Raw genomic sequence first — 15191 nt, 5'->3', positions numbered from 1 at the left:
GTGCGGTAGCCATTTTGGGTCGTGGTGTATGTCTTATCTTTCGGGCACCTCTACTCTTTGGATCAACATCCTGCATGGAGGTTGCTGGAAGCAGCTTTGCAGGAAAGAGTGCCCCTCATGCATCTGGAAGGAGCCAGGAAAAGCCTCTGAGAGCCCAGTAGCAATCCAAAAGCCCCATCCTTTACTTTTTTGTCTTTATTCAGAATCTTACTGACTCTGATTACTGGCATTTAATGTGCAAGTCTTAGCAAACTTGGTTATCTAGTTTTTCATTCCAATTTAAAATAATAGGTAGTTGCAGATTTATAAAGCATCGTTGAAAGGTATTATTAGAAGGCAGCAGACAGACAGATTTTGAAGGGGGTGACAGCAAAAAGTGAAAACTGTCCACTGCATTGTATTACCTGGCACAACTATAAAAGGCATTCATAACATCCCTTGCTTAAGAAAGGGCAGAGTAAATATTACATTTAAGGAAGATTTCCGTTTAAAACAATCAAAATTCAAGACGTTTTAGCACCAAAAAGTAAAAACATCTTCTCTCTGGCAAAGTAACTTATGAAGAATTCGTTATTCCCTAAGGAAGCTGCCTAAACAAGGCCTCACTGAGCACCTCTGGCCTAGAGGCGGCACAGGGTGCTTCATGACTTACCTGCTGATCTGTTGACCAGATTCCACAGAGTCCCTCAGCTGGTGAGGAACACTGTTGCCCAGCTCAGGGGAAAGCCTGAATAGACAGGGAGGGGCAGCTTTATTCCTATTACATTTCCAAGTATCAGAACAAATGTATTACTTGACATTACGTTTGTTTGTTCAGTGTTTTACAATTTGCAATAGGTATTTGTAGCCATCATTCCACTTGCTCTTAACATCCCCATGCTGTAGGAACTCTTTCCAATCCACTGGCGGAACACGAATTTCGCCTTTTTCTTGACTGCAAGGTACTCCATGGGGTTAGATGTACCACATTTTATTCAGCTATTTACCTATAGGTGGACATTCGCTTTGTTTCTAGTTTTTTGTCATTATGGGCAATTCTTTAATAAATTTACTTTACGTGTAAACTCACTTCTGGTGATTATATTTCCAAGCACTGGGATTACAGTATTAACAACCTACAGTAGGATTATTGGGTCAAAAAATATATGTATTTTTAATTTAAGAATTTGATTTTGTTTAATGTAGCAATTCACATTTCTATCAGCAAATGATAAGTAATCATCACCTCTTTTAAGTGTTTGCCAGTCTGTGAGACTAAGGCAATATTAATTTTCTTTTTCCTGACTACTAACAAATGTGAAAACCTTTTCATGTGGATTGCCTATGAATTCTTTTTTTTATTTTTTATTGGGGAATCAGGGAAAGGGGAACAGACAAGTTGTTGTCCTTTTGTTCTTCAGTCTAGTTGTGGAGGATGTTGCTTCACTGGCCCAAGTTGGCACCATTATTGTGCTCTTCCCGGGCGAGGCAGATCAGTCGCTGGCTTCTGGACGGCGCTCACGCTGGCTGCTGGCTACGCATGGTAACCCATGGCAATCCACTGCAGCAGGGGCTGCAGCCTACGACAGCGACTCAAGGCAGCCCAGCTCCAGGTTGGGCTGTTGTTCAGCGTCTTAGCTGTAAAGGGCAGTGTCACTGGCCCTCATATGTGGTCCGAACCGGGGCCATGCTGCTCAGAGCTGGCATCCCAAGCCAGCTCTTAACCACCGTGCCACTCAGCCGGCCCACCTATGAATTCTTATATGTCTTATATTCTTAGGTCTTTTTCTTGCTAGCTTTTAAGAGGTCTTTGTGTAGTATAAATACTAACCTGTAAATTTTTTCCAAATCCATCCATCACTGTCTACTGACTTTTTTCATGATGTCTTTTGTCATTTAAATGTATTTTATTTTTATGTAGTCTAAGATTTATTTCCTTCTGAAGCTTCTAGGACTCTAGTCCTTATAAAAAAGGTCTACTTTGCCTTTAATTTGTACATATAGACCTAGTTGGGTTTCTTTTAAGATTATTTTCTTTTTTTATTTTTACATTTAAATAGTTCTGCATGTAGGTCCTATGTCTTTATAATTTGGTTCATTCCGAGTAATTTATAATTTTTGCTACAATTGTAAATAGAATATTTTCTCGATTTTTATTGCTAGAGTAGCACAAAGCTACTAGTTTTCTTACAAGCCTTGACAGAGAAATGATGTCTTGAGTAGACACAGGATTTTTGGATCATGTCCTTTTCTCTCAGCCTAATAGGTAGTATTCTTTGGTGTTCTAGCTTCTAGTGTCCTATGTCAGTTCGTTTCTTTCTTCCCTTTGCAGGAGATAGTAACTAGCTCTTTTCACTTGGAAGCATGTAACAGTTTCTCTTTACCTTTGGAGTACAGAAATTTTGCCTAGCGATTTACCAGGATATGCCTGGTGGTATGTTTGTTTGTTTTTCTTTTTTTTCCTTATCAGTCTAGACTGGACCTGGTGGTATTTTTGTTATGCAGTTTCAGGACTTTTGTCCGCTTATTGCCTTTCCTCATTTCTTTTTTCTTCTTCCAGAACTTTAGTGATTTGTATATTAGGTTCTCCTGGATCTATTCTAAAATTTGTTATCTTTCCTCAGTTTACTTTTCAAAATTATTTTTTTCTAGAGCTGTGAAATATTTCTGCCACCTGATCTTCTAGGCCACAAAACTGGACCTCAACAGTGATATCCGTTCTTCAATTCACCTGATCGCTTCACTAGTCAAAAAGTCACAGTTTAGATATTTTAGCTTCTTGATAATACAAAAGTTTGAATATATACAAAAGTATAGAGATTAGTATAGTGAGCCTCATCATCCAATTACAATTATGGACATACGGTGTTCCTATCATCCAGTTTCAATAGTTACCTACTCACTCTCCCACCCTCACCCCAGATTATTTTGAAGCAGATCCTACACATCGTGTTATTTCATCCTGAAATAATTCAGTTAAATAATTCAGTAATATCTCTAAAAAAAGAGTTCTTTAAAAAACAAAATTGGGCCCCAATAAACTTTAATTTAAAAAAAAACAACAACTGGGAGTACAGGGTTTCCTTTTGTGGTGATGAAAATCTTATGGAACTAGATAGAGGTGGTGGTTACACAACATTGTGAGTGTATTAAACACCCCTGGATTGTTCACTTTAAAATGGTTAATTTTTTATGACTTTAACCTCAATTTAAAAAATAAAGCTCTTAAAAAAAACCTGAGGTAAATTTAAAAAAAAAAAACACCCACATAGCCACAATACTGTTTTTATACCTAAACAAAAGTAATTGTTTTTTTAAAAATGTTACCAGGAACTCCCCTTTGTACTAGACTTGAATCTCAAGTGCTCTTTTCATATTTGTAGATATTATAAATGGCTATTGTTTTTCTCCCCCAGCAGCTTTTTTTGCTGAGAGTGAGTTCTGTTTGTTCAGACCAATCCTCCTCTGACTGCTGGATCCCCCCATCCAGGCTTATTGGGGCTCAGCGTTGGTTGCTGGAGCACCCTGAGTATAGGCACCTGCCTGTTGATAGAAGCAAAGCAGCCCTCTCACAGGCTGAAGGTGGAAACGCAGGCTGCTGCCAGGCCCCTGCCCCTGCGAGCCCTGCTTCTGCCAGTAGCCCTGCAGCCTCAGGGCACGGGATTCAGTCCCCCATTTGGCTCCTCTTTGGCCTTCAGATGCACAAGATGAGGCCAGGTTAGATACACTCATTAACCAATAGCTCCCTTCCCCTAGTTGTCTATAATCTCTACAGACCACACTCTTCCCAGATGTACCTCTGTTCTGTCTTACTCTAGGACTCTGTCCTCAGGTTGCTTGAAGCTAAGGAGAGATGCTGACCAAGGCAGGACTGTAGTAGGAAATGCCACATGAGCAATACGGAGTGTTAAGTACAAAGGAGGAAGGAATAGATCCTTGTGGGACAGAAATAGTTAAGGAAGACTGGGCCTCTCACTGATTTCTGACAAGGTTGCCAAGACCTGCAGTAGGTAAAGAGGAGTCTCTCCCAGCAGTGGTGCTGGGGCAGCTGGTGTCCACACACACAAGAATGATGTGCCTCACACTCTGTACAAAACTGACTCAAAATTAACCTACCTACCTACGGGAGCTAAAACCATAAAATTCTTAGAAGAAACATAGGGATAAATCTTTATGACCTTGGATTTGGCAGTGGATTCTTAGACCTGACATCAAAAGGAGGAGCAACAGAAGAAAAGCATAGATAAACTGTACCTCATCAAAATTAAAAACGTTTGTGTGTCAGTGGGCATTAACAAGGAAGTGAAATATAACCTACAAAATACGAGAAAGTATTTGCAAATCTTATGTTGATAAAAATCTAGTATCTGGCATATATATATATATATATATATATATATATATATATATATATATATATATATAGAACTCATACAACTCAACAACAAAAAAACAAACAATCCAATTTAAAAAATGGTCAAAGGACCATTTCTCCAAAGAAGATACACAAATGGCCAACAAGCACATGAAAAGATGCTCAGTGTCATTAGTCAGTAGGCAAATGCAAACCAAAACCACAACGAGGTACCTCTTCACACCCACTACGATGGCTGTGATCACAAAAATGGGAAACAGCAAGTATTGCTGCATAGAGAGAGAAATTGGAACCCTGGTACATTGCTGGTGGGAATAAAGAATGGCACAGCCTCAGTGGAAAACAATTCGGCTGTTCTTCAAAATGCTAAACATAGAATTTCTGTACGCCCCAGCAATTCTACTCCTAGGACTATACTCAAAAGAATTGAAAACAGGCATCCAAACAAATGTATGTACACATATGTTCCTAGCAGAACCATTCACAGTAGCCAAATGTCCATTCACAAATGAAGGGATAAACAAATGTGGGATATACATACATACACATACACATACAATGGAATAGTATTCAGTCATAAAAAGGAAGAAAATACTGTAACACGGATGAACGTCAAGACATTTTGATACGTGAAAGAAGCCAGACATGAAAGGTCACACGTTCTAAGATTCCATTTACAGAAAATATTCAGAATAGGTAAATCCTTAGAGACAAAAAGCAGATTGGTGGTTGCCAGGGGCTCGGGAGGGAGAGGTGGGGTGAGTAACTGCTTAGTGGGTACAGGGTTTCCTTTTGGGGTGATGAAATGTTTGGGAACTAGATAGAGGTAAGGTAGGTGGTGGTTGTACAACATTGTGAATGTTTTAAATGTCATTGAATTGTTCACTTTAAAATTGTTAATTTTATGTTAAGAAAGATTGGGCCTCATTGGGTACATGAAATTGTTGAATGGGCTGAGTGTTAAAGGAGAGCATTAAGGTGGGAAGAACATGGAAGTAGAGTTTGAGCTGGGAATTAGTTGGGAGAGATTGGGGCAAATCATGAAGTGTCTGGCTTATAACTGAGCCATAGTGGACAGGAAGTACCCTATTATACATACGAAGGCAGCTGGGTTTCGTCCTGTAGGCAGTGGAGAATCTGAATGGCTTTGGCCAGGAGAGGAGCATAGTAATAGACAATTGGAGGCCTGGAGCCTGGCGGTCAGTGCAGAGGCCATCGACACTGAGCACATCTGGGCGCGCTGTGACGGCCTGGACTAGAGAGAAAGCAGTAGAATTAGAATTATGCTTAGTGCTCATGGGGTGCTTTCCCCAAGTCTCCTTTCGTCCAGTGTACAGATGAGGAATCAGAGGCTCAGGGTGGCTGAGAAACTTGCCTGAGGTTGCACAGCCACTAACATGGCCTAGATTTGAACCCAGGCAGATGACCCCAGAACCCCATCTGCAGTTTTAATTACAATGCCGAGATGAAGAAGAGTTTTTTGAAGCCCACTTACTAACTTGTCAGGTTGAGGATGAGGCACTAGGAGAAAGGGAACTAGAGCCAGAGTAAAGACCTTTTCCCCCTGGGCAGCCAGGCACTGGCACGAGTCTTCTCAGGTGGGTCTTCCAAGTAGAAACACCTGTCTGGCCAGCGGACCTGTGGACTAGAGCTCGTGGGGAGATGCAGGTCTGGAGGAGGATGGCAAAGGGGCCTTCGGAAGGGAAGGAGAACCAGGGGGGTGGAGTGTCCAACGCTAGGCAGGCCCCATCTTCCCCACTCACCTTGTGTCCCGCTAGAGCCTCCTGGCTGCATCCAGAGGCAGCCTGAGGGTTCAGGGAGTCAGCTCATGTCAAAAAACTGAGGGTCCTTGTCGCCACAGCCCCAGTGGCCACAGCGGTTGCTCTTCCCCAGAACAGCTGTGGCGGTAAGTGGGGGAGGGAGCCTGTCACAGACGTGCCCCCGTGTGCTGATTTCTAACACTCGAGATGAAAACATTAATGATGTTTCTTTTCTGAGGTTCTAGGAAGGAGACACGGGGGGGGGGGGGATGTGGTAACTTGTTCATCCTTGCTTTTGGTTCTCACATAACACAGCCTTGTTTCTTCAGAGTATAAAATGCCCCCAAAGGGCTGTGATTAATAGTTCTCTACTGAAGCTTCCAGTCTTGGAAGCTTACAAAAAAATGTGAAAGCCTCAGTTATTGGCTTCTTAACATCTCACTAGTCCCCCCTTTCCCCTCCCGCCTACTGTATACAGTCCTGGGATGTTAGTTCGTCTTTTCAAAGCCATGTCATTAAAACATCAAGCCCAGAGCCTCACAGTTCTATTGCCCTTGAGCCTTGCCAGCCTCGGTGTGGCCTGGCTCCTGTCACACATTTTCCTAGTCCCTGTGCGCCTTTGCCGGCTTCTGAGCTTCATCCTAGCTCGTTCCTGTCTCCGAAACACTCTTCCTTGTCCCGCATTGTTAGGTGCTGGCCTGCCTTCAGCTCATGTGTTACCCGTCATCCTCCTCCCCGGGTCCCTGTGAGGAAGACACTGTTAGACTCCGCTTAAAGAGATACAAATAAGTGTGTGCAGATGTGTGTAAGTGTACACCCACTTCCCAGATTCAGATAGGGTGAGCACCCAGAAGCCCTGAGCGAGGTTCAGAACTTGCCACAGTCACACAGCTAGTAAATGAAGGGAGTCTGAAGCCCATACTCTCAGCCACGTGCGATTTTGGCCTCTGGCTGAGACGTATTAGTAAACTATACTGTAAAAAACGGGGAAGAAAGAAACGCGAGGAAGCTTGGCTAAACCTTTTTTTCCTGTCTCTCCTTTTCGGGTCCAGGTGGAAGTGAAGCCATATGTGCTGGATGATCAGATGTGTGATGAGTGCCAGGGCACACGCTGTGGTGGGAAGTTTGCCCCGTTCTTCTGTGCCAACGTCACCTGTCTGCAGTATTACTGCGAATACTGCTGGGCGAGCATCCACTCCCGCGCCGGGCGGGAGTTCCACAAACCGCTGGTGAAGGAGGGAGGCGACCGCCCTCGTCACGTCCCATTCCGCTGGAGCTGAGCCGGGGGCAGACCCAGCCACAAGTACTGGAGTAGATAACAGGAGGGAAAAGAGAGGACACTGCCTCAGGGCTTACAGTGTTCTGGAAATCTGTGCATTCGTTCTCGATTTTTAAAGAAGAAATGGGTCTTTTTATTATTATTATTATTTACAGTCATATTACTGAACTCAATGTCCAGTATAATGCAAAATTGCAGAGTGTATAATGGTACTGATTTGCACTTTGATTCACACCTTTGTCGGCTTGGTACCTTAATTTCTTACACCTGATTTGTCACTCGTGACAGTACCTAGACTGCCATTCTCATCAGCGGCCATCAGGTTGACGTCTGTGATTTTTTTGTTTGTTGTTGTGTTGTTATTCTGATTGTTTTTGAACCGGAGCATGCACTTATTTTCAGAAACTTCGAGAGTTGCCCCTAGGAGAAGACGTACCAAAGGTGATACTCGTGAGTAGGTGGCAGATGTAGCAAACACTTCCCAACAATTCAGCAACCATTAGTTGGGGTCATTTAGAGTAAGGATTACCCTTAATGAAAATAAGCCTTTAGTTGCTCCCTATTTTGACATGTAAGGATACCTCATAAGCTGAATCTTTATTTTTACTTCATGTTTGATTTTTGTTTTGCTGAGGATTTTGGTTAGATCTTTTAGTGTTATGTAAATTTATGCTGCAATAGCTTTTGCTGCTATTAAAATGGTATTATTAATACCATAATACTCTATTCAGGCTAAGGTATCAATGAAAAAAAAAAAAAACCAACAACACACGTTTGTGATTTAGGGATAGAATCAGCTGCCGAACGGAGATCAGAATAGACTTCAGAAAGCTTCAACGGAAGGTCACTATTTCTGACTGCATGTTTACTTAATCAGGTTGCTGCATGCAATAAATTTTATATCCAATGTCTAGTATAAAACCTTCCCACACTGCACAAATTAAGAATCTATATAAGCTATAAAATACTGATTTTTTTTTAAAAAAAAAGAATTTTTTTTTCATTCAAAGAATTGGTAATTGACCGGAGGAAGGCATGCCTCAATAAATGGAATGCTTCTGAAATTAGGAAGAGCCCATAACAGAATGACCTATATTACAACCAATATAAAACCTAGGTGTAGGATATTCTTAAAGCAAATTTGTGGATGGTAGATGAAGTACTTTGCGGTGCTCTGTTATATATTGTGCAATTTATTTTATATAGTAAAGTGATTATGTCTAACTGTGATCAAACTTAACTGTTTAAAGCCTCTGTGTCAGACATTAATGAACTTGACAGTTCATAACTGGTATACTATTAACTAACACATGAGCTCTTAGTTACAATCTCCTAGTGCTTGCACCATTTTACATAGCTTCAGACCTTGTCCAGAAAACCAAAGAGCTCATCTTAGCTTACAAACACTAGGAATATATACAGTATATAGAGATAAGTTGTCAGATTGACAAACTAGGCACATTTTTTAAGAAAGTTGCGTGATGGTGATGCTAAAGAAATGTCTGTACCAAATCAGATGGCCTGGGCAGGGTTGGTTGTCTGGGTGAGAAATGAACTACTTAATTCCCTGGATTTATCCTGTAAAGCTTGAATAGAATTCAGACCTGCTAGTACTACCATGGACATTTTCTTAGCATTCACTCTTGGGCTGCAGATAGTAATATATAAACACACACAATGATTGTGAGACTATGTAAATCTTTTTTTTTTTAATCTTCCTATGTTTTGGAATTCTGGGGACAATCTGACTGGATATGACACTGCAGAATAGATTTAAATCGCTGTGTTTTATGTGCTGTGATGTCCTTGTCCTGTCTTAAGTTAATATTGCTTGTTTTTGTTCTGATTTGTTTTGTTTCTCCGTGTTTAGTTGCAATTATCAGCTCTCAAACTATAGTTTGTTTTCAAAGAGGAAAAACAAAATAGTTTTTTACTGGATTAAAAATGCTTATTAGAATTCTCCCCTTTTGAGGTTACCTCTGGGCTTTTTGGTAATAATTGCTTTTTTCCAGCCCAGCTGTGGTTTTCTGTTTGTTTGTTTTTTTCTATGTTTGTGGTTTTTTTTCATCTGTACAAGAAATTTTGTTATGCACTACTACTTTTTGTATTCTAGACAGTTTTCAAAAGTTGGCTGAAGATTTTTTGTTTGTTTGTTTTTAAGGAAAAAGGCATGCTTTCTGACTGACATGATCTTTTGCAATACCTCAATTTTGAAATATAGGAGAGAAAATGATATTTTCTAAGTAAGTTTATTCAGAAAAATATATATTAATTTAATTCTGCAAGAAAAATGATTTAACAGATGGGTAACTTTATTTTTTTCATGCTTATTTGTGTTTTTTGAAAATGAAGAAGTTAGAGCTTTATAACTATAATATTAAAGATCATATCTAACCTACAGAAATCTACCTAATTATGTGAAAGGAGCAAAACTTTTTGAAGAAGCACCCCTCTTTCATGTACTAAAATAACACTGAGATTTAAGGAAAAAAAAAAAGCTGGAAGATCGTACAGCATTAATGCTTAACGTGAAGGTGAAATAACATTGTCTAAGAACAGGTTACAAAAAATAAACTCCATTTGGTGCTGAACGTTGTGAATAGATGGTGGAAACTACTTTCCCTTAATTTGTATATTTATAATCAAGCGTTGATTGTGCACGACTGACCAGGATTGTGAAAGAGTTCTTCTGTTTGTATTTTTTTAAAGAGAACTTTTTTAGTTTATTAAATTATAACATGTTCCCTTTTGTTTTGTAAATAAATGTGCCCCCAAGTTGTTAATGTTATATTAAAAGAGAGGGTCCTTCAAAAAAAATTATTTTTTAAAACACAGAGGTGTTCTGACCTGCAACTTGACTGGGAAGCCCCTGGGTATCACAGGTCCTGTTGTGGCCTTTCCTTGACGTGACACTTGAACTAGTCGATTTTTTGAAGGCTATAACCTAACCTCGACTATTTGTTGTTATGTGCAATACTGTTTGTACTGTTTGTATAAAAAATAGAAAAAAAAAAGAAAAGAAAAAAGGCATAAATCTTTATTGCAGATTTATTTTCATTGCAAACTTTAGACATTGTGATTCACTGAAATCATTTTTCTACTGTCAAATATGTACCTTTTCTTCATGCTGGTATTTTTTCAATAGTAATGTAGCCTTTGTACTGAGACAAATTTTCATTGTTATTTTTAGAAAGATTTTTTGCTAAGAAAAAAATTAAACATATTTACATATTTTTCATTTTATTTCGTATTTTCTTTAAGGAGTGCTTTCTCAATCATTAATAGAGTTGTTTCTGGGAGGGACTTTCATATCTGGTCAATGTCATAATATTATTTTGTATTTTTACTTGGAATAAATTAATTTTATGATGCTAATTCTTTAAAAGTTTATTTTTTTCATTTTCAGTTATTTTTGAAGCTAAAACCTTTGTAATATTGTTACTAAAGTGTCTAGTTTTTTGAAATGCAAAGCTTTATGTATTAACTTGCTGATGTGGTTTACAATAGTGTGACAACAATGAAAATGGTTGGTTATGTAAAGTGATTGGAAAATGTAATGAACAATTGGGTAATAAAATGACAGAATGAGCAGAACATGTGAGATTTTGACAAGCCTTTTCCTTTATTACAGTGGTTTAGTGTAAGATTAGGGATGTCACAGTACAGTTGTCTAGGGATGTCACAGTGGATTTATACAACACCAGGTGCAGCCAAACCTGTGGCCTGATCCTGAAGTCACCCCTAGTGAAATACCACCAGGTGGAGCACCTGGCTAGGTCAACAGAATGACTCATTGCTTTTCCCCTCTAACTCTTCATTATGTCGTGTATGTGTGTGTGTGTGTGTGTGTGTGTGTGTGTGTGTGTGTGTGTGTGTGTGTGTGTGTGTGAATCTGCCACCAACTGCTGTCCTGTGAGGTCAACAGAATGACTCATTGCTTTTCCCCTCTAACTCTTCATTATGTCGTGTGTGTGTGTGTGTGTGTGTGTGTGAATCTGCCACCAACTGCTGTCCTGTGAGATGGTCTTCATTATGTCGTGTGTGTGTGTGTGTGTGTGTGTGTGTGTGTGTGAATCTGCCACCAACTGCTGTCCTGTGAGATGGTACCTTTCGCCCAGGCCAGATCTTTTCCATGCACTCCCAGCGGTGACGTCTGAGAGTGAAGGGAAGTTGCTGAGAGGACACCACCTCTGTGTCATTAGACTGACTGCATTGTCTCCCCTGAGTTAGCTCCCTGTACTTGGGTGTCCACCGAGGAAGCACTCTCAGACATCACCACTGTGTATGGACAGTCTCAGACTTCGTCTTCCTCCACCCCATCCCATCCCCACCTGCTCCCTGTTATGGTGCCCCTTGTTTGTCCCTTATTGTCCCTTATTGTGGCAATGCATCTGGCAACACCCCAGCATGATCTCTCTGCCCTCCTGCCTTTCCAACACCCACCTCACTCTCCTGGAAGCTGTGCTGTTAAGGCAGCGTGTCATTGTGATGGCACCTAAAATTAAAACGAAAAAACCCACATAACTGCAAAACTGGTGTTGCGTAAACAGAACATCCAATGACTTGCTCTAGATGGATGATGCGTTTCTACCAGTCCTTGATGGCCTCTTCCAGTTTTGTTGCCACGGAGGCGAGGTTGTCAATAACTCAGAGAAACGCGCGTCCAGAGGTATGCTCTATGTATTCAGTTTTGTAAATAATATATAGATTAGGTCAAGTTATGATGTAAAATTTTAACTCAAATTGGGTATTACTGGTTGGAATTTTACATTAACTACAAATAAGTGATTAGGAACAGAAGAAAAGAAATTGGAAAATTCTTGCTTAGTGGTATAAAGATTATGCTTAGATTTCTGCTTATATCTTGTGTTTTATAGCTTGTTAGTGAGGCATGGGCTAATGCAGAATGTATCGCATTTATGCAATTAGCAAATAACTGCTAGTTTTAATTTTATCTATTCTATTAGCAACAAAATGGTATTTAACTGGGTAAAGCTCCTATCTAAATATTTGAGTATTGTGACATCTCTACTTGCAAGGTTTGAGTGAAAGATTAGTCACAGAATAGTGGGGGGAAAAAGTATCTTTTTTGTTAAAACTGACTTATTTGTATGGATTGTTGCTTTTTCACCAGTTTGTATGGTATGTCAGCTAACATTCTGTTATTTTTTTAATAATAACCAAACTTCTCTATCTCAGCTGCAATAGTGTTCCATTTTACCACAGAGTATTTTATAATTAATGCTGTTGACTTTATACCCCAAAATGGGTCAAGAAGTGGATATGTGATGTGGGGATGTTTAAATTTGTATGACGATGAAGTTAATCGCAACAAGTAGAAAACTCGGGTGCTAATACAGGATAACTTCTGCTCTTTTTTCTCTTCTGGATATAGCTCTGTTGGGGTATAAAGTATTAGGTATTTGTATTTTTGCTGTCAAAATAATGGACATAACTTTTAGAGTGTTCACAGCTAAGATCTCTGTATTTGTTTTTCAACTAACAACTAATTTTAAATGTATTGTATCTTTTATTACCTGTTCTCTTAGATTGTTTTTGCTAGTAACCTTTACTCAGCTTCTGCCTTTGGGGCTTGGACTAATATTGCTTGTATGGAACTGCAGTACTGTGACTAAACATGGAGCTCAATGCAGCTATTGCTTACAACTGCTTAAACTTTGTAGTTTGGACTTCATTTTTTTTCTGTAATAACAACTTATTAAATCTAGTTGTATGAAGTACTGACACTTGTCATCCTTTGCATTCGCTAAGGAGTAGCTTGGCTAAGTGGATATCATCTGGGAATGTCGGCACGTTCCATTTGCTCCGTTAGCTTTTGGGGGAGGTGGGACCAAATCCTTTACAGCAGATCAAGCACAGCAACATTCACCTTTTCTGTCATAAACAACACTCGTTTGAAGAAAAAAAACACACGAGTATATATGAAACAGGAAGGTATTTGATTGTTGACACAATGTGAACGTGTTTTCAGTGCAAGATTTTTAGAGGTGCAGTTGGGTTTTACTTGCCACATGAAACCCATTTTCAAAACCATGGAAGTCGATGAAAAGGTAAGGACGCCCCTTTCGTTTTATTTTTTACACGAGACTCTCCAATCATTTCAGGAAACGGGTCTTTGTAAAATCCCATATGGACTTTGGACGTGCTAGAAGCTCTCTCGTACGCACTAACTTGAATCCTTTTAGAAAATGGATCACAACTGGCTGCAACTGATAGAAATCCCCCAGGAGCTTTTAGAACACGCAGGTGCCGACGTCCCAGCCCCGAGGCTGCTTTCATTGGTTTGGGGTGGGGTCTGGCGCAGGTGTTTTCAACTCCGGGGCTTCCAGCCCCAGACGAGCCGCGCGTGGGTTCCGCGGGTCCGCGCGGGACCTTTCGCTTCTGAGGGTCACCTGGGCGCCCGAGGAGGATGGGACTCGCGCCCGCGCAGCGCTCGGGGCCCTTCGGGAGCCCAGCTGCCGGGAGGGCGGTGGCCGCTGAGCCGGGAGCCCGGGCCCTGAGCCACCCGGCGGCTCCCCGCTGACAGAAGGGCTGAGTGTCAGCTCCGGGCGTCCACGGGCTCCCTCCGTCTCCAGCTCGGGCCGCGGTCTAGGTTGCTTGGTTTCGCACACGCTCCTTCGTCGCAGGCTTCCCACCCCAGTCCTGCATTGCACCCCTTCCTGCGGCGGGTACCCAAATCCGCGTCCCACGTCTGCTCCCTTCCAGATGGCCCCGGAGTGTCGTGGTGGCCCATCCACTCCTCGCTGCAGCCCCCTGCAGGTAAGCTACGTAACCCGGGGCGGATGCGTGGCGCCTGCGAGCCTGGAGCGGGCAGCTCGGGGCGGCCCGGGTTCCATCCGCGCGGCCGCCGCCTCGGTAGCACAGGCTCCCCGGGGACAGCACTGAACATTGGGAGCTCTGGATTCCTCTTGCGGCCCCCTCCAAAATGAGCAGAGGAATATTGTTTCAGGTCCCCTTTCCATTAGATTTTCCAAAAATATACACTAAGCAACAAATGGAATCCTGTTTTCAGAATGCCGGTCTGACTTGGGCCCCGCATGTGTCCCTGGAAAAAAGGTTCTGATGTCCAAACTCTTGGGGTGCCTTTGTAAGGAGCCGTCTGTTATTTCTAGGGGTAAAAATCTGGAGTCCTAGTGTTTCTGGTGCGTGAGGTTGGCAAGACATTAACCCCCCACGGGGCAGATGTGCGGGACAGGCCTGGCTCGCTGAGAAAGCTGGTGTTATGTCGAGGGTACCCTGCTTTACAGAAAAGAAAACTCACTACCCGCAGACATTAACGAACGCTCAGCTTTAAAATCGGGTGGGTTTTCACCAGGCCCTTGGCACATGGGTCAATTAGGCACTCTCAAATTGGAAGGCTTAAAAGTCTTATATTTTAACTGGAACAGCTGTACTAAAGAGGTTGATGGTTGTGTATTGTGATGAGGTGAGTCCAAATTGACGGGTCCTACTGCTATTCAACCGCAACAAGCGAAGATTAGCTTCCTTCCACCAAGTTGGCTTCAGTGATTGGTGTCTTTGAATTAACTGACAAAAGAGATGAACAGAAAAGACAAAGCTCATTCACATGCATAGGAAGCCCACAAAAGTGGCTCCTTAACGTACTTAAAGTTTATAACCTAACCTAATAGGGGAAACGGAGGGGGAGAAAAAGGCTTCTATGAAAGGCCAAATGGCTTCTTTTGACATTGGGTTTTTAGGGGGACAAATGGAAAACAGGAAAATCTGTGATAATGTTTACGCAGGTTTTAGCGTTTTCTCCACCTTGTTGCCAATG

At 41.4% G+C, this 15191-nt stretch overlaps 2 protein-coding genes across 19 annotated transcripts in view; both read left to right on the top strand.

Annotated features, from left to right (window-relative positions):
• CPEB3 (cytoplasmic polyadenylation element binding protein 3) overlaps positions 1-13134 on the top strand; it is a 185438-nt gene extending 172304 nt beyond the window's left edge. For 17 of the 18 annotated variants that reach the window (XM_019639029.1, XM_019639033.1, XM_019639031.1 and 14 more), the window contains one exon: positions 7167-13134. In XM_019639029.1, the coding sequence (XP_019494574.1) occupies positions 7167-7394 (228 nt within the window). In that variant the 3' untranslated portion in view covers positions 7395-13134. The remainder of the gene's footprint in view (positions 1-7166) is intronic. The other variant, XR_002123583.1, reaches the window with a different exon arrangement.
• Positions 13135-14122: 988 nt separating this feature from the next.
• The window catches only part of FGFBP3 (fibroblast growth factor binding protein 3), a 119137-nt gene continuing 118068 nt past the window's right edge, over positions 14123-15191 (top strand). Inside the window, exon 1 of the mRNA XM_019639090.1 lies at positions 14123-14173. The gene's annotated coding sequence lies outside the window, so the exon portion shown is untranslated. The remainder of the gene's footprint in view (positions 14174-15191) is intronic.

This window comes from Hipposideros armiger, unplaced genomic scaffold (assembly GCF_001890085.2).
Source record: "Hipposideros armiger isolate ML-2016 unplaced genomic scaffold, ASM189008v1 scaffold_42, whole genome shotgun sequence".
Lineage (NCBI taxonomy): Eukaryota > Metazoa > Chordata > Mammalia > Chiroptera > Hipposideridae > Hipposideros > Hipposideros armiger.
This window is presented reverse-complemented; position numbering and strand designations above follow the sequence as displayed.